Raw genomic sequence first — 19607 nt, 5'->3', positions numbered from 1 at the left:
TGGTGTCCAATAATCGAGCATTTCATGGCTCTTTTGCCCTCATTTAAATTGTAATGCAAATTGTTTAATTTTAGCACCTCTTCACAATGCTTGGTTTCGGCCAACTATTTCATAAAATTGTTAGAAGATTCAAAAAAAATATATTATTATTATTATTATTATTATTATCATTAGCGTCCAAGCTATTTTACCCCACAGATTTTACATACGAAGTACTCTGTTGAAGTATATCTCGCTCGGATTCATTTAACATTCAATAGAAAACTGAAAAAGAATTCTTGATTCATATAACCGTTAATATCTAATAAATAGTTGTTGAATAGCAGAAAATAACGTTCAGATTACTAAAATGTCTAAACAAATTGAGGTACATGTAATGATAAATTTTACAGATTGACACAACTAAATGTGTGATGATAAATAGATAAACTTCCAATGCATAGTTTGCAAACAAGAGAGCAATTCCAAATGCCAAGTTCATCTTCAAGGTTTCATCAACATTAGAGCAACCGACGATGCTCAATGGCCAACCCAAAAGCAGCATGAAAAATTCGCAACCCCACGTCCCTCTCTATTTGTAGAAGTCAAAGTCGGTGTCCGGCTTCTTAACATTCGCCCTGTAGCCTTTCTCAAAATCCTTGGGAAGAATTACATATCGATTCTTTCTAACTGCATGCATCCCTGCTTCTTGACAAATGGCAGCAATCTGCACATCGATAACGATCAGTTTTGTCCTAATTACAAACAACTGAAGCGCCAACAAAATTTCAAATCTATCCCATGGAAAGCAGTCCACTTGATAGATCATGGCTATGTAAGTTCTACATCGCATTCAGAGATAAGCATGTTAAAACTTCTGGAGGTATCAATTATTTTAACTAAAGTCCCTTTTGAGAAATTAGAATCGCATGTAAATACATAAATAGTATTTGGGAAGTCACTAGGGGCCAAAACGCGAGATAAAATGACTCAGACAAGTCAGCATTACCAACTAATATAATATTGATATTCATGCAGAAAAAAAAACCAAAACCAAAGAAGGATCAGGTGTGATAATGAACCAATAACTGTAATGGAAACAGACCTCAGCTGCACTGATTTTATCTGGCCGGGAAACATAATCTTCTAAATCAACTTCATCACCCAGATTCATTTTTGCCGTGCAGACCTGAAGAAGAAAAAAGAACAAAACACACGAGGGCATTTAGTTAGAAGTATCATTAGGAAAATTAAGCATCACCTCTCATGAACCAAGAGAGAAGAAAAAAAAAGAGTAGACAATAATTCAACATGTTCAGTTGCAAAAGTCACTTTTACATTTTGTTTTGCTATGAGTACTAAGATTTTAAATTATCACTCATTAATGCTCTGATTTGTGAGCATTGCACATTTGCCATAAGGCACAGAAGAACTGAATTGTAAGCATACCAATGCTAGCAAATATTTTATAAAAATGATGAAACTCTCAGAATATATATCATTGAATTTATTCCTTAATTATTGTTGATCTACATGCAGTATTTGCAGCCATTAATCCATCAACTTATAGACCAATTCACTACACATGAATACAACATGGGAGGTTAGCTGGAATGGCATTATGTATATCATTATGTTCTGGCTATTCACTGTCCGGAAGCAAAGATGAGCGGATACGACTCACAACAGAGATGGAGTTAGATAAAGAATTAGCAACGGCTGAGCTTTAAAATTATTAAGGCTGAACAACAAAAGTCAAAAGAGTCAATAACTACTTTATGACAAGGTCCGTCTGCATATTGAACACACATGAATCCTTAAGACGTTTATCACCTTAGCAATGAAATCCTCATTGTTTTACCCTCCCAAAATATAGTCATGAATCCTCAAAACGTTGACCACCTTGGCAATGAATCCACGTAATTCCACTCTCCCAAAACATAGTCATCAATCAAACCATATAAGGATATGAAGCTCTCCAACCCTAACTAGCATGCAACTAAAGCCACCAGTGACAAGCTGAAAGCCTGTTGCATTGTCACAGATGACATCTTTTGCTAACAAATCAATATCATTCCAGCATACAACTTCATCAAATAACATAATTATTGTACATTGGACCGCTGACCAGACATGATATTGTTCACATATGGAGTGAAAATCCCACCAACTTTGAGAGGTATAAGGATATGATACTCCAAAAAGGAGTAATCATGCGGATGTTGAACAAAGAATGACAAATTGCAGGTTCCTGCTTCAATCATAATATGGAATATGCCAGAAATTTTCGAAACAAATTGTAAGCAGCAAAAATAGCTTAAAAACAAAGACAATCAAATACACATCAAAGGTGTTTTAATTAGCAAATTTTACAATTTTTTTCCCCCTTCTAAAACAGATCCAAATAAGATTCTTAGTCAAGAATGCTTAACTGTTTTATTCGAAAAGGGATTAATATTCTTCTGAAATCTTCAAAAGACTGAGAAAAATATTCAAAAGTGGAGTAATAGGAGTGTTAGTACTTACTTGGAATACTAGTCTCTTCTGTCTCCTGTCAGGCAAAGGAAATTCAATCTTACGATCGAGCCTACCTGGACGAAGAAGAGCAGGGTCTAAAGTGTCAGCTCGGTTAGTCGCCATTATTACTTTAACATTCACTGTTTGGTCAAAACCATCCATCTGCATATACAATGATAACAACTAATATCACTACACATGAGCATGCAAGCTTTGAGTGAAAAACATATTTGGATGAACTCGGAAGCATAGATTTTCATCATAATATTCGTACAACTTAGCTTGTTTAGAAATATATGGAATTGAATTCTACAGTTTTAATCATTCTTGGAATCATAAAAATTCTGGTTAAATATGAAAGATTTGAGATTTCCTAATTGCATTCAACATGTTACAAATTCCACACAAGTGGCTACACAACTAGTTTTTCTACATTTAGTTAACTTGACTAGCAAATCGAACTTCATTTCTGATTCCTTAAAGCACAAGATTCAGGATTTCATTCTTAAGAATTCATTTTCAATGTATATTTTTTTTTTATTTGAGAATTGGTGCCAAACAAGATCCTAAGGATGGTACATGTAACGCAATTTTATTGCTATAAAATTTCTCTCTGGATTTTAGGCCTTAACTCATATGTAACAGCCTTTAATTAACTGCATTCCATGACAATCACCACATATTGTGAGCCAACATCGCATGGACTATGTTTTTTCCATATGTGCTTCTAAAAGATAAATCAGACAATAGATCACCATGTAGTTGACTCAGGGAATTCTACTCCAAGACAACCTTTCTGTGCTTTTCAGAAACAAATATTTAAGAGTTTAAAAAAACCATCATAGAATTGTGAATAAAGGGGGAAAATAATTACGGACCTGCAAAAGGATGGGATTAATGGAAATTATCTAAAATAAACTAAGGAAATCAATTAAACACAATGATCATAGCTAGTAATATCTGATTCAATATTTGGTGTATGATCCAAAATATTTGTCCTCTATTTAACTTACTCCATTGCTAAGTCTTTGGTGAACTTCTCAAACGATTCTAACCCTCATAGTAATTCAGTGTTTCAATCATCTTAAGAGGCTAAGTCACTGTTGAGAGAAGTGATGATGGAAAACCAACCAAATCAATTGTATTGTATATTATATGTAAATCTCTAAATTGTTGCACTCACTCTCATGACAATACCAAAGAAAAGAGGTGTTCACCATTTTAGATTCCTACACCAATGTAATTATTCAACTTAAGTTAACGAATAACACTAAAATCAATGAACTCACTGCAGAAGGAAGTCATTGCAAGAATTAGATTGTAATGAAGTTTAGATTTTTTGGGTATAATTGCAACTATTTTAACTTGCATTTTAGCCTATTTCTTCAGGGTTCCTTGTTTGACTTGGTTTAACTATTTTAGATGCAATTATTTTTGGTGTCTAATTATGTCTGAATTGTAAACAATATATGTTTCTTGGGACAAGTTTGGCATTAACAAAATTTTCTCTGTGATATTGTTGATTGAGGGCACCAGATTCAACCAATGTCGTTTCATTTGTTAGCATAACCACAAAGGTCACTTCAGTCTTTTATCTATAATTAGTTCCTGAATTTAAAGTTGGGAAACACTTGTAACGTCAAAATAAACTCTTTTATTTGAAGCACTTTTGCAATATTATTTTCTTATTTCAAGGCATGCTTGTCACATCTATAAAAAGTCAAGTACACAAATTTTATCACTCCACTAAGCTCTGTGAAAGCTAATAGTACTATAGTATTAGTAACATTTTAATCAACTAACTCATTTTTTTATTATATTGACTAATGATTTCTTTAGTCTCCCTCTATTTTAGATGTTCCAATCTAATAGATTTAGCTCTTCTAACTATAGATTTTCCTTATAACCTTTGAACATTTTCTATCTTCTCAACCTAATTACTTTTGGATATTAGTATATTTATTTAATCTTTCTAGTTAACACCACACATCTATCTCCAATTTTCAGCTCCATCATATTAATTTCTTTATTTATTGCACCATAATAGCCCAAAACAATGATCCATATGGTATTGCTAGTCATATAATAGCATTGTAAAATTTTCCTTTTAGCTTTAGTGACACAATGATCCCACAAAAATCAAAATGATTATCTTTGTTTCACCCACTTATTCTTTATTCTATTTTGTCTTTATCTTACTAATGATATCTTCATCAAGATGCAAAATCTGATCCACAAATGAAACCAATTTACTGTAATATTTTCTGTATGCCATGTACCAGAACTTTGGCTCGTAGACAAAAGTTCAAAGAACAGTTTTTTTTTGCAAAGATTAAGTTTAGAATTATTAGAAGAATTATTTACGAAGAAGAACAAGTTATTTCTTTGATCCTATCAAAAATAACTTCTTGATCATATAGAGAATATACTTGGTATTTGGATATTATCCATATCAATGACCTTGTAAATGGTTTATATTAAAAGATAATACAATGTAAATAAAAGATCTAACAGAAATGTAAAAATGATTTATATTTACAAATTAAGAGAAAAGATATTCAGAGAATTATCATCCTGAAATGCTCATGTAGTACTATCCTGCTTGAATCAACTCAGTAGTAAAAATTACTATTTACATTTTACTTTCATCTAAGGATGTTTTTTATATGTATGCATTGGGAAAGTCATGCGCAAGGACAAATTCAAGCACATTTTGGGAGAGATTTTTTACTTATTATAACAAGGAAAACTATTTTACTCCACCTGGCTAGTTCTGGGTTCAAATCCCAGCAGTCAATAGAAAAAATAAAAAAATAAAGATATTTTTATTTTAATTCACTTCATTTACAAATTGTTTAATCATAGATATTTGTGTATTTAGTCATAGATAAGACAGAAGAAAAAAAATTTAGTGCACATATTGTTCACTGAGGCATACTGCCTGCTGTGTCACATTTCCTTTAAGCTGAGTTGTAATATTTGTTTATAGTCACAGGAAATTGAATTAAAATTCAAGTGAAAACCCACTAATTTAACGTCCCTTTACCTGATTTAATAGTTCCATGAGGATACGCTGAACTTCCCTGTCAGCTCCTGTTTGTGCATCAAAGCGTGCTGTAGCAATAGCATCAACCTCATCAATAAATATAATTGCGGGTGCATTTTCTTTAGCAAGACGAAAAACATCCCGCACCATCCTTGGTCCCTGAGGCAAATAATGTTTTAAATTATGATATATATATATATATACTTGCAAAATTTGGAAAAATAAATAATGTACTGAGAACAAATATGATGAAATGCCAAAGTCCATAGATAGAAAGTGAGCATTGCATGTTAAAACTAAAGATTTTACATTGCAACTTAATGAAAAGAATAAATGCCTCAAAATGAAGGTTTGATAATCGAATAGAGAATTTCATGAGCCACTGATGTTTTTTTATTTCACACTAGGAGCAAGTTTGCACACACAAACTACTTTTTTGTAAGATCAACCCATGGCATACTAGCAAAGAGATCAATGATTGACGACTAGGTTCATGGCATATTGGTAGGAGGCAGTAGTGTTAATGCCCATTAGCATGAAAGAAAATATATATATACACCATTACATACAATGAGATCTAATTCCCAAAATTACATAATGTTTATCAAAATTAAATGTCTGCATGAAATTCCTGTAAAGGATTGGGTGAAGATAGGAAAAAATTAATACAAGAATAAATGTAAGATTTAATTGTGAATTTTATACGACAATACCTCACCCAAATACTTCTGAACAAACTCAGACCCGACAACTCGAATAAAAGCAGCAGTTGTATGGTTTGCCACAGCTTTGGCAAGCATCGTTTTTCCTGTCCCAGGTGGACCATACAGAAGTACACCTCTTGGTGGATCTATACCAATTTGTTTGTACAACTCATGATGTGTCAATGGCAACTCAACAGCTTCTCGAATTTCCTGCTTTTGAATGTCACAACCCCCAATGTCCTGCAATATGTTTTTCATTGGCAAAAATCCAAACGTGAGTTTTCATTGAGTGTGGTTTACTGCATCAGGTGATGTTTAACAAAATGCTTGTGTTAACAAATAAAAGAAATCACTTAGCATTTCCTAAATACTACATTTTGTTATTTAAAAGTAGGCATAACCATTATGATCCATTACTTATCACACGCATGTCAAATAAGTTTTTCCCATCCTGCTTATAAGAACACTCCTCGTATATAAATCTATGTACCAGTGCATTTCAATCACTAAACTAATGCTTAAAAACTATAATAACATAAACAAAAACTGATTCTACATAATCAACAAAAGAAAAGTGGTTGTAACTATCAATAAATTCAACAGTACAGTTTGTACAAAGTATATTTAGTTACTAGAACATTGCAAATTGTTTCACAATTACAATTTTAGCAAAATCAGATAAAAGAGAATGCTGAAAAAATTGCTCATAATGATTCTGGTCATCCGAGAATGAAAAAGTAACATCTACAAGACACACCACAAATGAGCTCTAAGTGTTCATAAAAAAACTCTTGAGTTTCTCCATATGCATATCATCATATATAAGAATAATGGAATATTCTGAAATGCAACTCAGGGATACAACCATTTTGCTAGAAATGCAATAGCACATTCACAGTATCAATTTGAAAAAGAAATAAGGCCTCCACAAAAGAAACAAGCATAACTGCGGCAGGATATTCAGAAACTGCTACCGTAGATTGTATCCATTGTGTAATTGTCCATGTCTCAGCAATGTAAGGCTCACACAATAGGACAGCAGAACAAAAAACTTTTCACAAATAAAAATGTCTTGTTTAGTTGGACCATTGTCACCAAGTTTCGATTTTTCAGTTTCTGGACCATAGAAAAAGGTTTCTGAAAACAGTGTTTAGTAAGTTGATTCCATTGAACTAAGATTTTAAAATATGAGAAGCTACAAAAGTGAAACTGAAAGCCAGCTAACAGATAATAGTAGACAAAATTAGTCTTGTATAATCACAGCTTCATTTTTAAAATGTTAAAATAAGAATAACAAACTTATAAGAATAACAAACTTATGCGAATAAAGTCTAACATTATTACATTTTACAATTATTTTTACTATTTTTGTTCACTATTACATAATTAACTATTATATTTATTTATTATTATTATTTTATATAATAGCCCAATAATAATATAACAATATTATATTAACATATGGTTACAAGGATTATACAATATAATAAAATCTTATTAAACATAATATAATATTATAATATATAATATATTAAAGTTTAGTTGAATTGTATATAATAAAATTAATATTGTATTATATTATATTGTTAATAATCAACCAAAAAAATTCTCATATTTCTATCTCTAAGAATAATTCGATTTTATAATTTTATTAGACCAACCAAGTTTTCATATTTTCGAATTCTTGAAAAATGAAACTTTTCACATTCTCCATTTCATAGAAATGGAAAAACTGACAAAAAAAATAATCACAGACCAAACAGGCTCTAAATTCAAACAACAGCAATAACAAGAGATGAACCTTCCTAACCTAGGAGATCAACATTAACAAGTACTACATCAAACTGAAAAGATAACCTAACGAACAACAATCATCCATAATAGTTAAACCAAAACAATATCAAACAGATACACATAACAACAATTTGCTTCATCATGACAAAAAATCACAAGATTTAGGAATAACTGATTCCAACCATTCAAGAATAAAGCAGTTGTTGACAGCAGTAAAATCATATCACATGTGAGCTCTAGATAAGGATATCTTCTGACTTCCTTCAGATAATCATCATGCATATCATCCTAATAACAATAATGTCACTTTTACTAAATCAACCTGAATAAAAAAGAAAAAGATTCACTGTAGAAATCACAAAATGCCATGGTCATTATTATCCAATCGATGATGTAAAATTACACCATGACAATCTAAAAGAGGGAAAGCCCTTACAAAAATAGCTAGATTACTCACTTAAGGAAAGACATAAGGCTAAGTTTTGTTATCTGGGAAAATTAGCATTCTCCAAAACTTCAAACCCACTAGAGAGACAGCCTAAGGAACGGACAACTTTCCCAATGAAGTATTGGTAACAATAAAACCTAGAAGAAATAAATGGTATGGATATGACAAGTAGCTTTGGGTCCAGTTTGGAGTTGGAATGCAAGAGAGTTTGGCAACAAGCTGCAGTGCAATGGTTGAGCATCATCAAAGAGAACCAAAGTGCTATCTCATTAAGTGTATTTCTGCCCTTGAAGACTTATTCCATTTTTTTTAAACGGTGAGTGCAACTTTACCTACTCCAGCTCTCCAAATAGTCCTATTTTTCCTCCACCGCAATAAGCTAAAGATCCACTACTTTACTTCCTATTTCAAAGATTGATAATTTTGTATCCAATTCCATGAAGGCAAGTGCGGGTCTATGAATAGGAGATGTTGCGCTAGTATTTGCAAGACCTAAATTATCAAGAGGCTCCCCGAGAACATTGAGAATTCATCTCAGCTGTGGCTCTGCCAACTGGAGTGCTGAGAGAAGCTCCCATATCAATTACTTCAATTCCCCTTGTCAGTCCATTTGTAGCACACATAGCTACAACTCTATCTTGATCATTTAAAATTTTCCACCCATCAAGGTTGTGTTTGTCAACATGAACAAGGTTTGTCTTATAATTAAATTCGTTGGCTTCATCCATTAATGAGTCTTTGGTTGGTATCGACCTTGGTTCTCAAAGTAGGTGATCATTGTCTACTAGTAATATTTTCATTTGATGTATGAATTTTTATTTATCCACTAAAGATATTGATTATGGCCCTTGTCTAGTTTCTTATGGCTTACCTTCTCTTCCTTCACTTGTGAGCTTCATGATCATGGATTAAAATTCAAGAGAATGGAAACCAGTGTGCTTAGTCATCTAGTTCCTAGTACAACAACAATATCTTCATGGTCATTAAGGTATTAAACCTTCAATACTTAACAATAGGCGAAGCTTTAGGGAAACGGAGAGCCCCTGTAGACATTCCTAATTAGCAATTATGATTGAAAATTTTAAAATTTCATCTCGTGTTATCTTTAGTTTAGTGACAAGATATTCACTAATAAAGTTGTGTGCTTCCTGAGTCAACAACTTAGAATATTTAAGACTGAGGAACTCCTTGGATCTGTCATTAGCGAATGTTTAGGAGACCTTCTTGCCTCATCATCTTCATCCAATGCATCCAACATAAACAACCACTAGCACCTGTGGCCAGGCTAAAATGATTCGTCGCAATTGAAGTTGAGGCCCCTTGTGCGTCATTTTGCCGTCTCGGTGTTGGTTTTAGTGTCAGATAGTTGGTGGTGAGCCTCGGTTAGGTCCCCATGTCTTTGTGGCAATTATTGGTTGACTGCGATAATTGAAGCATTTTAGGTCCCCATGTCTTGGCTTATGTATTTGTGTTTCCGGAGATAAAAAAGATTTACCTTGTGGGTAGCAATCAAGGTTCCTATGTGAGCAAGTTTATTGAACTTTCATAAATGCTCCATGACTAAGTGTGTTTAGTGGAGCTTAGCTAACTCTTAATTTGTTTTTTTTCTAAGACAGGATGACTCATGAGATCATGCCCCTCCAAGGCTCCAAGTGCTTGTGTTGTACGGGGATTATCTTCTTCAATTGTCTTGAGGGCCAATAGTGATGTGACATTTATGTATAGCTGATCTTACTCCTCTCATACATGTCAGATTAATGTTAATTTTCACCCAGTCCTCAATTGTTTACTTGGATGCATAATGTAGGATATCATCACCCACGGTTAGTTTTGATATCAATTTGTTATGGGTGCATACGAGTGATTGCCTTGAATCCACAAGAGTCTCCTCTTTTTCCTTCAAGGAGCCACCTTCTACAAGGGAAAGCAGTTAGATAAAGATAGAAGGGGCGAGTTGTGGACGAGCTAAGGTGCAATGATGGAGCAACATCAAGAAAATTGAAGTTAGGCTCGCTCCCCGGCGCCCCGCAAACCTGTCCCAGAGCCAACAAGAATATTGAAACAATATGGGGAGGGAGAGAGAGAGAAGTTTATTGCTAGTTGATGTCATTATTAGGTGCACTTGCTCTCATCTAATAGACTGCCAATTTGGCCTAAAGTAACGATTTAATCTACTTATTGACAAATACATTGTTTCATTTAGTCTCGCAAGACTGATCCCTTTAAAGGCTTATCCAGATGGTCCTATTTTGATCCCCTTGGAGACATATTCCATGTGAGATCGTAACAATAAACAATTTAATAACAAATTGCTACTTCCTATGAAATTAAGAAATACGCTAATTTTGATAATCTGGGTGCGCGAGGAATGAAATCCCGGAACCCTAACTCTTAATGTTAGCATCTTGTTATAGACAGACACTATGTCAGGAAAGAGATTTCTGAAGAGAAACAAAAGGCGTTGGAGTTTGGCAAAACTTACGTTATACGTTACGTCTGGTTTCTCCGACTGACTAAGGAGGGAGATGCTCGAATCGGCTTCAGGGGGCAGCACATCGACAAGGGCATTAGAATGACGGTGAAGCGCTACGGAAGCCGACGGCTTGAGAAGCTCCCTGTTGATGGTGCTAAGTATCCGTACATAGTAATTCGACCCGGTGGTGGATCCGACGATACCATTGTTCTGATCGACCATCTCCATGAACTGGCCGATGACAAGGGGAACCGACTGGATCCGCTTGACCTCCTCCTGGGCGCGAAGATGTTCACGCTTGAGGTTCTTGAGCTCGTCCTTAACGTACTCCTCCTGTATGTCGATGAACTCGATCTGGCGCTGGAGGGTCTTGAGGCGCCCATAGAGGTCATCGTCTTCGTCGGATGCAGCAGCGAAGAGGACGTCGGTGCGGGAGGCAGGGAAGCTCCGCGGTGGCTCAGAGGCGGGGAACTTCACGGGGTCGAGAACCAAGGCGGACGCCGCCATGAGGGAGGTGGAGTGCGGAAATGGTTCGCTGGGTTCGATCGGGTTGCTAAGAGACCCGACGGCGTGCCAGAGGAACTACATGATTCCCATCACGTGCGATGCATGTGATAAAAAAGTTGCCTTGCTGATCAAGAAGGGTTTAAGTAGTTGGGCCGGCTCTTAATTTCAGTCCGAATCCGGCTCATTTGATCCATCAAGAATTGTTATTTCTTCATGATTATTGATCTGAGAATATTATGTGAAATCTGTCATCTAACCTCTGATAAAAAAAAATATATAATTAATTACAAATATGAGTATTAGGTCAAATAAATTAATTTAATATTAATTAATCGAATTAAATTAAAATTTTATGTTAATTAAATTAACTAAATTTATTTAAAATAATAATAAAAATAATTTATATAAAATTAATATCAAATTAATCAAATTTTCACCCTACTTAATGAGTTTGGGAGATTTTTTTCTCAACTTTTATCGATATAGTGATATTCAAATTATTACCGTATGATAATAATTTTATCTTATACTAACAAACTCAATCTTATTCCGAAAGTCATCTGAATATTATTAAAAAAAAATATATTTTTAGTTCATTGATTATTCTTGGGTTGATCGGTCCGGTCCCAGATAAATCGAGAAGTACATGCGATGACCGACTTAGAAGCTCAATATCTTTTGATTACGCTCCCATTTGAAAAAAAAAATTTATAAATATTATAGCTGAAGTTTAGGGTTTAGGGATTAAATCATGAATGTCTGAGTAATAATTTGAATGTCTTATTATTATGACATGATTTATTATTAGCTTCTAGATGAAGGGAGCAACAATGATATATCCCGAGTCTGACTATCTCCTAAGGTAGAGTTTTTCTTTACTTTAAAATTGTTGAATAATTAAATACCATGAAATATATGACTTGTCAAAATTCATTGTATAGATAATTATAAGGTAGCCTTTTAAAACCAAATTATTTTGTTTAATAAATAAAAATATCTTATTAATTTTGAAAAATAATTTGAAATTATGTTTGATCAAGCAATTAATTTTTAGATTTAGATTGATGGACAATTGGACACTAACCATTATGATAGCGTACGACCAAGGAAAAGGAAAGAATTCAAAGTGAAAAATAAATAGAAATTATGCTTATCAATTAACGTTTTCCACTCTTGCCATTACTGCCATTACTTGTCAAACCAACGGCTTTTCCTTTTCTCCAAATATGGGATTGCGACATTGGAGAGCAACTACGGCAATCACGAAAGTTTGATTTGCTCATGCAAACATCTAAATGACGTCATATATGACAAAATAAATAAATGACCATTTCCCATAAAATACATTATAGAATTTTAAACTTTTTTGTTGTAGACTCGCAGTGTAGCAAAGCGATTGTAATTTTAACTAGGCAAAATTTTAAAATCACAAAGCAACATTATTTTTAATAGGAAAATAAATTATTTATGTAGTCGCATTCATAAAATAAAATTTCTATACCTTTAAAGGTTTTTTTTTTTCACTGTAAAGCTTTTCTCAGGCACTAAAATCTATATTTATTAACTTTCTCATTGTAATTTATATATTCTCACTGTTCATTTATTTATAGTAAAATAAATAATATTGATACATGTTTCATTAAATTGTTAAATCACTATACCAATTACCAACTCAATACGAGCCAAGATACACAGTCAAACCATTAATAATTGGTAGTTGGTAGTTGAACATTAATTATTTTTATTTTGTGGAGAAATTAAGTAAAAACAAATATATACTAAGTAAATTTTAATTGAAAAGTTAATATTACCATTCATGTTAATTTGTACCAGGAGATTTTAAAAAATATTTAAAAAACAAATCTAACCTTTGTTTTAAATTTAAAATATAAGCATAGTTGTTTTTAAACTCTTTCATTTTTGTGGAGTGTAATATCTATGTTACCAAAGTTGTGATGTTTATGTTACTAACAACTAATAAAGTTATAAATAAATTTAGCTAAATCAAATTGATCCGAGTTTAAAGTTAAATAAATACTAAAATCATATTAAATTAATTTGGGTTGTGTTTTTTTAAGTTTTATGCTAACAGAATTTATTTATTTTAATTGAAATAAGATATTTAATTTATATAGATTAATTTTAGAGATAATCGATTTAATCCGTATTTTATAGAAGTTTTTCATTCAACATTAAAATAATAAAAAAATATTTACAATAAACAATCTATGTTCAATATTTTAAAATCAACCGTCTAAAATTCCATCTGTTAAATTAGTCAAAATTAGAACTCGATTCTGAACTATTATTTGGGACCATGTGAACGTTATTTAAACATGACTATGTGAATGTGATTTAAACTTATGTTTAAATTCTTAGTTGAGATAATTTAATTATTTAACTTTATCAAAATACTTGAAGACAATAGAATTAGAACTATTCCTAAAATTTATTTACGATATTTCGATAATTATGTCGTCAAGGATGACATCAGTTTTTGTTTGAACAATCAGGAGTGGTGCTTGTTCGTCCCCCTTTCAATTCGGCATCCAACCATTCACTGATTAAATAATTAATTAATAAAAAAATCCTAAAAAAGAGCGAAAAACACTAGTCAACCACCGCGTACCGACGATGACGAAACCCGCCTTCCTCCGCTCCGCCCACTTTCCTCTCCCTCTCACGCCACGGGTTCCACTCGGCGAGCCCGACGCCACGTCGGGTGCACAACCGACATTATTCCCGGTTAGTATGGGTCACATCGCACTATGGAAGGAGAGAAAAAAAAAAAAATCTCTCGTTCGTTCTCACCGCACTCGGCCTCGCCTTCTGGTCGTTTTCCCTCTACAGTCAACAAATAGGAACGAAGCGGCCACCAAACGATGCTGCAGCTGTATCGCGAAGTGGCTTTTTCTCCCCATTCTCCCCGTGTCCGCTTTAGGAAGTGCTGGCTATTTTCCGAGTGCTTCGGTCTTCTGCGACGCTCTGACCGGATCCCTTTTACGGAAGATCTAAGATTGCGTCGGCGGTCGCCATGCGCGTTCTCCGCCTTTGAGCATTGTGGTTTCTTGGTAAGAAGTAAGTAAGCCTGGACTTGTAAAATTTTGGTTCTGTTGATCATCGGGGTTTTAATCGGGGTTCTGTAATCTGTGATCTTGGAAATTCCCTTCGTGTTTATTTGTTCCTTTTTGTGGATTTTGGTTGTGCTTGATTTGAAAAATATATGCATGACCTAGCTCAGCGGTTATTGGAATGTTTTCGACTGATTTCTTTCAAAAGTTCAAAACAGAATGGGTTATTTAGTGTTGTTTTGGATTCTTAAGAAGGGGCCTAATGAGATCCACTCCCAACTTGTGCAATTGCTACTACTTACATTAAGAGCCCCAAAAGTCACTGGATGGCGGAAAAGCGCGTGATGTTCTTGAAGGAGAGATCTTTGATCAATATGGCTTTCATGAGACACTTCTAAAATAACTCAGCAAGTATGGATTGCTGCATGTTCACTGCACACCACCTACCATGCCAAAAAGATACCGTGCTAGAGTGAGTAATCCCTTGGATGATGCTAAAGTGCAAAAGTTTTGGACATTAAGGGACCTCTAGGTATGCGATGATAAAGTCCCATTTGGCTCCTTAAGGGACCAGAAAGATATGCAAAAGTACGAGTGGTTAATCACAAACCCTCAAATTTAATGTCACCACTCACTGAGATTGGTTGGGTTGTGCATATGAATGATCATTCAATTAAAATCAAACAATCAAACTAACCGAAACATAACAAATCAAATTTTTTTGGACAAACCGAACCAAATTTACCACTAAAACCAAAACAAACCGAATTGATTACCTGGACTTTTTTTTAATAAGATGCAACATCAGTCGACTACTACGTGGACAATCAAATGATTTCTGAATTTACTATGCTTTATTTGTTGAATAGTTCAGTTTAACCGAATTCTGAATAGTGTCAAGGAAAAGAGATAGGTTGAGCCCAATCTTAGGAATAGAGAAGGACCCATGATAGTATGAAAGTGATTAGTGAAAGCCTATATATCCTCTCTGCCACTCTTGAATCCTGAAACACCATCCTAGATGCAATAGGTCCCAAATTGTTTATTTGCAGCCAATTCCAATCTTGTGGAAATGGCTAGTGTTTTAATCCCTAAAGTTGGCGCAACGAGCCTTAACATGTTGACTCTAATGAACTTCATTGCTATAATTGATGAGCTTCAACTGAGCTAGGAAAGAGTATCTAGTTTTCATGATAGGCATGAGAGGGATCCCCAGTTTCTTCTAAGAGGTATATTTTTGCTAGCTCTTCAGTGAGAAAGTTCTTTGACAGAGAGTCGACGATAAAGAGAGGATGGCCATGATCAATGGACTTCCTATGTTCTAAGCTTGGTAATCCAAACCTGTGACATTGGGCAACTAGATATGCACCTAAGATCCACTTGTCACCAACAAGTATAAACTATGAAAGGAAATTCAGAATGGAGTAATCATCCATTCTCAAAATGAAGAATAGATGTATTAAAGAAACCCCATTCAACGCTTCAACAGCAGAGAACTATCGTTAGACAAAAGACTAGGTCACCTCCACAATGCAAGAAGAAAAGAGACCTTTTGCATGCATACTAAAGCAAACCCTGTCCAATTTGGCAATATAGAGCTCTAGGTGAAATACCTTCCAGCACCAACAAGTGAAAGATCCATCAATTCATACTCCAATATTTGAAGTTGGAACGAGTCTCTTTTATAGCTTGTGCAGTTTAGTCACTCATCAGGGCTGAGAATGGAGATGTTGTACGGAGGGGGATGAAGATGTTGTGATCTAAGCACAAACAAAGAAATCCTAGAGTGAGGATTCCCTTGCTTTAATATCATATTAGCTTGCGCAGTTTAGTCACTCATCAGGGCTGAGAGTGGAGATGTTGTATGGAGGGGGATGAAGATGTTGTGATCTAAGCACGAACAAAGAAATCCTAGAGTGAGGATTCCCTTGCTTTAATATCATATTATTTGGTGAAAATTATTAGGGTCATATGTATGCATAACTGCATATATGTATTATCACTCTGCATATACATGCCTGTGATTTATATATTTATAATAGGTACCTAACTCTTTAGAATTAGGTCTCTAACAAGAATAGTTATATGTGACTCGCATATGTGCTTAACTTGCCAAATGATCTTCTCGTATTAACTAAGCCCTTGTATTGTGGGGGCCGGACGTCTAAAACTAGCTTATTATGGGAAGAATCTTATTTCATTCACATGATGGCATACAATAAAATTTGTTAGAGAGTTTTGGATATATATATATATCCTGTCAAATCCACCTTGAACTGTTTTATGCAATTTCAGATTAGCTCATTCCTCCTATGCAACTTCTTTGGTTTTGGCACAATTTTGAATGTTCCCCTTTAACCTTGTTAATTGCTATTACGGTTTCACTCCAGTTACCTTGACATGATAATTCTTAGCTTGTATGCATTCCATAACATTTGTGATTCAGGAAAGGAGATGATATTTATGGCAAATTCTAATGGCCATAAAGTTACATATTTCTTTTAATTTGTACTAAGAATCTGAGATGCTTCTGCAACATGGAAGTAAGAATAGTGCATGGAAACTATTTTGCAATTTGCTAACCTCTAAACTAGCTTTCATGCTGATGTTGTTGCAAGTTGCTAATATTTTGTTTAAAGGAAGTCATTTTTTGATTTCTAAGTAGTTTGCAGTTTTTGAGTCAGAGTATTGCTGGTAACTTGGTCTCTCAAGATGGTTGGAGTTTTCCTGATATTTTATGGAGCTGTTTTGGCCATGTCATGTACTTGCACTTTGCATGTTACCCAGGCAACAAGTACTGATCCAACAGAAGGTAAATTTCAAAATTCAGAGTCATAGATGTTAAATCTTAGCATTCTTTTCTTTGACATTATAGTTAACAACATGAATGCTTTTATCAATCTTTAGATGTGTAAAATTTAGGGATTGAAAAAATATGATATTGCTCCTGCTTTATAAATGAATAGCCATATAACCTGTTGTATATGTATATACTTCATGGTAAAATCCTAAATGTAGAATTACTAATGTGGGACTAAACCCATTAGATGAATAACTCTATTAACTTAAACTCATAATACATCTCAAGCTTCTCAACCTTGAGAATGGATACTATCTATATTTAGTTATTATATAAACTAGAGAAACTCTCACAAATATAAAAGATAACATTCACACATAGGCAAAATAAAACTTAATGGAGGGCACAGCTGGTTGGGATATGAATAGAGACTATTAGTGGTAGTGCTTATGTTTGCATGAAGCACAACTATTGGTAAGTAGAGAGTTAGGTTGTAAGTAGAGGTTGGTACTTTGTAGCAGTAGTGCTCGAGTCATCATCAATAGGTTGTTAGTTGCTAATAGAGGTTGGTAGTGGGTGCTTGCGTCCTTGTAAGACCTCATAGAGAGTGGAGGAAGGAGGCCAAGTTAAGTTACAGAAAAGCTAGTAGTGATGGTGCTCCCGTGTTCAATTGTTGCTTTTATATCTTTAAAGGAGAATCACTCTTTGGTTTGTAGGTGGAGATCATCCTCTCAAAGGGAGAGGATTGGTTTGCAAGCTTTGGTTCTTGAAGGATGAGAGGGATTAGGTACGATTGTTTGTTGAGCCCTTATTGGCTATTTGTGGCCACAATACAATGCATGTGAGGAGATAGATGAGAGGACCTTATTGTTGAACTTATGGATCATCCCATTAAGTAGCAATGCTGCATCATGTTGGCCTAGAAGGGTCTAGAGAAGAGTTGTAAGAAATGATATCCACTTGTTATTTGTCAAGTGATAACATCATATGAGCAAGAATTAGGGACGAAAAGTCCCTAGAGCTTGCATTGTGAGACGGAGCAAGAGGTATCTTGAAGATAAGCAACAACAGTGGTCGTGCTCATAAGGTCTTGTGGCGAGTGGTGACTCTGAGAATATGGTGGCTTTGGTGATAGACTGCTCGTGGATCAATTATAGGAGGAAGTAGTGAGAATTCAGGATTGCACGACTAACATTGCTCATAGGTGTGCAACTCTTGTTTGTAGATTACAAAAGGCATTTGAGAGATGATGTCTCCATTGAAGAGAAGAGGCATCAACATTAGTTGTTTGCTCCACGTAGTGATTTCCATGTGTGATGGCAATAACGATGGATCAAATAATGGAACCTTGATGATGATCCTTGTCTCCTAGCTTAAGCTGAGATTCAGAGATTGTAGCAAGGAAATCGGTCTTTTGAGGAAGAGAGACTTGTGTGGGAGAAGAAGACAACTTGTATGATGTGAGGTTGTTAGTTGCGATGAAGGCCTTCCCCCTAGGGGAATATCTCTAGAAAGTCCTAACTCTAGAAAGGGGGCTTTAATATGATGTAGGATTTGGGAAGAAAAATATTAAATTGCCTTCACAAATAGATAACCATGTGGATCTATATGGACTCATTTTAAAATTTAAACTCTAAAACTACTATATATTATGAGAATAAATTCGCTACGCCAATAACATTAATCTAATACTTTCAACAAGATGATTGTGTGATATCCTTTGTTGGATTGTTAATGGTAAGAAAATGAATGTTTCTTTCTGCCTTGCGTTTATGATAGTTGAATTTTCTTATATGCTATAAAATTATGTTTGAGATTTTAAAATCTACAAGGATATGCTTATTACAGTAACATGCTAATGATAAGATGTATTGTCTATCCTCAAATAAATAACATCATTCAGAATTTAACCCCATTTCCCAAAAAGGAGATTAAGTTTCACTGTTAACTAACACCATGTTGAAGGAAATGTATCATCTAATCAATGTCAATGAATAGCACGTCTTTATTGTGACTCACACCTATTCCTTAGGTAAGCAATAATGATAAGTTCATAATTGCATGACCACAGGTTCAATGTTGTTGTATTACTTAGGATGTGTTGCATATGTGGGAAACAAATTATAAAGTGAGGTGTCATAAAAAATTTTCTAGTTGCACTTTTCTTTTGTTTCCTTTAGTGAAAAAGTTGGAGGGATTACAAGAGATGATTGACATAGAATACATGATGGTTGAAATGGAGAAGAGCGTCGGGATCATAAAGTACCT

The 19607-nt window shown here is 34.3% G+C and overlaps 2 protein-coding genes across 7 annotated transcripts in view; one reads left to right on the top strand and one right to left on the bottom strand.

Annotated features, from left to right (window-relative positions):
- Positions 1-320: 320 nt before the first annotated feature.
- On the bottom strand, positions 321-11527 carry LOC121974327 (26S proteasome regulatory subunit 6B homolog). 2 transcript variants are annotated; one of them, XM_042525333.1, is made up of 6 exons: positions 10971-11526; positions 6256-6486; positions 5543-5701; positions 2506-2658; positions 1085-1168; positions 321-706 (listed from the first exon to the last, which is right to left on the bottom strand). In XM_042525333.1, the coding sequence occupies exons 1-6, from the start codon at positions 11466-11468 to the stop codon at positions 572-574; spliced, it is 1260 nt and encodes a 419-aa protein (XP_042381267.1). In that variant the 5' UTR covers positions 11469-11526; the 3' UTR covers positions 321-571. The 2 variants fall into 2 exon arrangements, with proteins under 2 accessions (XP_042381267.1, XP_042381268.1); XM_042525334.1 differs by lacking the exon at positions 6256-6486 and having other exon boundaries at positions 10971-11527.
- Positions 11528-14317: 2790 nt separating this feature from the next.
- The window catches only part of LOC121974325 (probable LRR receptor-like serine/threonine-protein kinase At1g06840), a 55850-nt gene continuing 50560 nt past the window's right edge, over positions 14318-19607 (top strand). Inside the window, exons 1-2 of one of the 5 annotated variants that reach the window (XM_042525330.1) lie at positions 14318-14539; positions 17212-17351. In XM_042525330.1, the coding sequence (XP_042381264.1) occupies positions 17252-17351 (100 nt within the window). In that variant the 5' untranslated portion in view covers positions 14318-14539; positions 17212-17251. Of the gene's footprint in view, positions 14547-17204; positions 17352-19607 lie in introns of all 5 variants that reach the window. The other 4 variants (XM_042525332.1, XM_042525328.1, XM_042525329.1 and 1 more) reach the window with 4 other exon arrangements.

Source organism: Zingiber officinale, chromosome 4B (assembly GCF_018446385.1).
Source record: "Zingiber officinale cultivar Zhangliang chromosome 4B, Zo_v1.1, whole genome shotgun sequence".
NCBI classification, from domain to species: domain Eukaryota; kingdom Viridiplantae; phylum Streptophyta; class Magnoliopsida; order Zingiberales; family Zingiberaceae; genus Zingiber; species Zingiber officinale.
Note: the sequence above shows the minus strand (reverse complement) of the source record. Positions and strands in the feature narration are given on the sequence as shown.

Excerpts from the sequence above, each read along its gene's own strand:
- LOC121974327 (XM_042525333.1), bottom strand. The coding sequence starts at position 11,468 with ATGGCGGCGTCCGCCTTGGTTCTCGACCCCGTGAAGTTCCCCGCCTCT. Across the intron at positions 5,702-6,255 it reads TTCAGAAGTATTTGGGTGAG|GGACCAAGGATGGTGCGGGA; the intron begins GTATTGTCGTAT and ends TATTTGCCTCAG. Across the intron at positions 707-1,084 it reads ATAAAATCAGTGCAGCTGAG|ATTGCTGCCATTTGTCAAGA; the intron begins GTCTGTTTCCAT and ends ATCGATGTGCAG.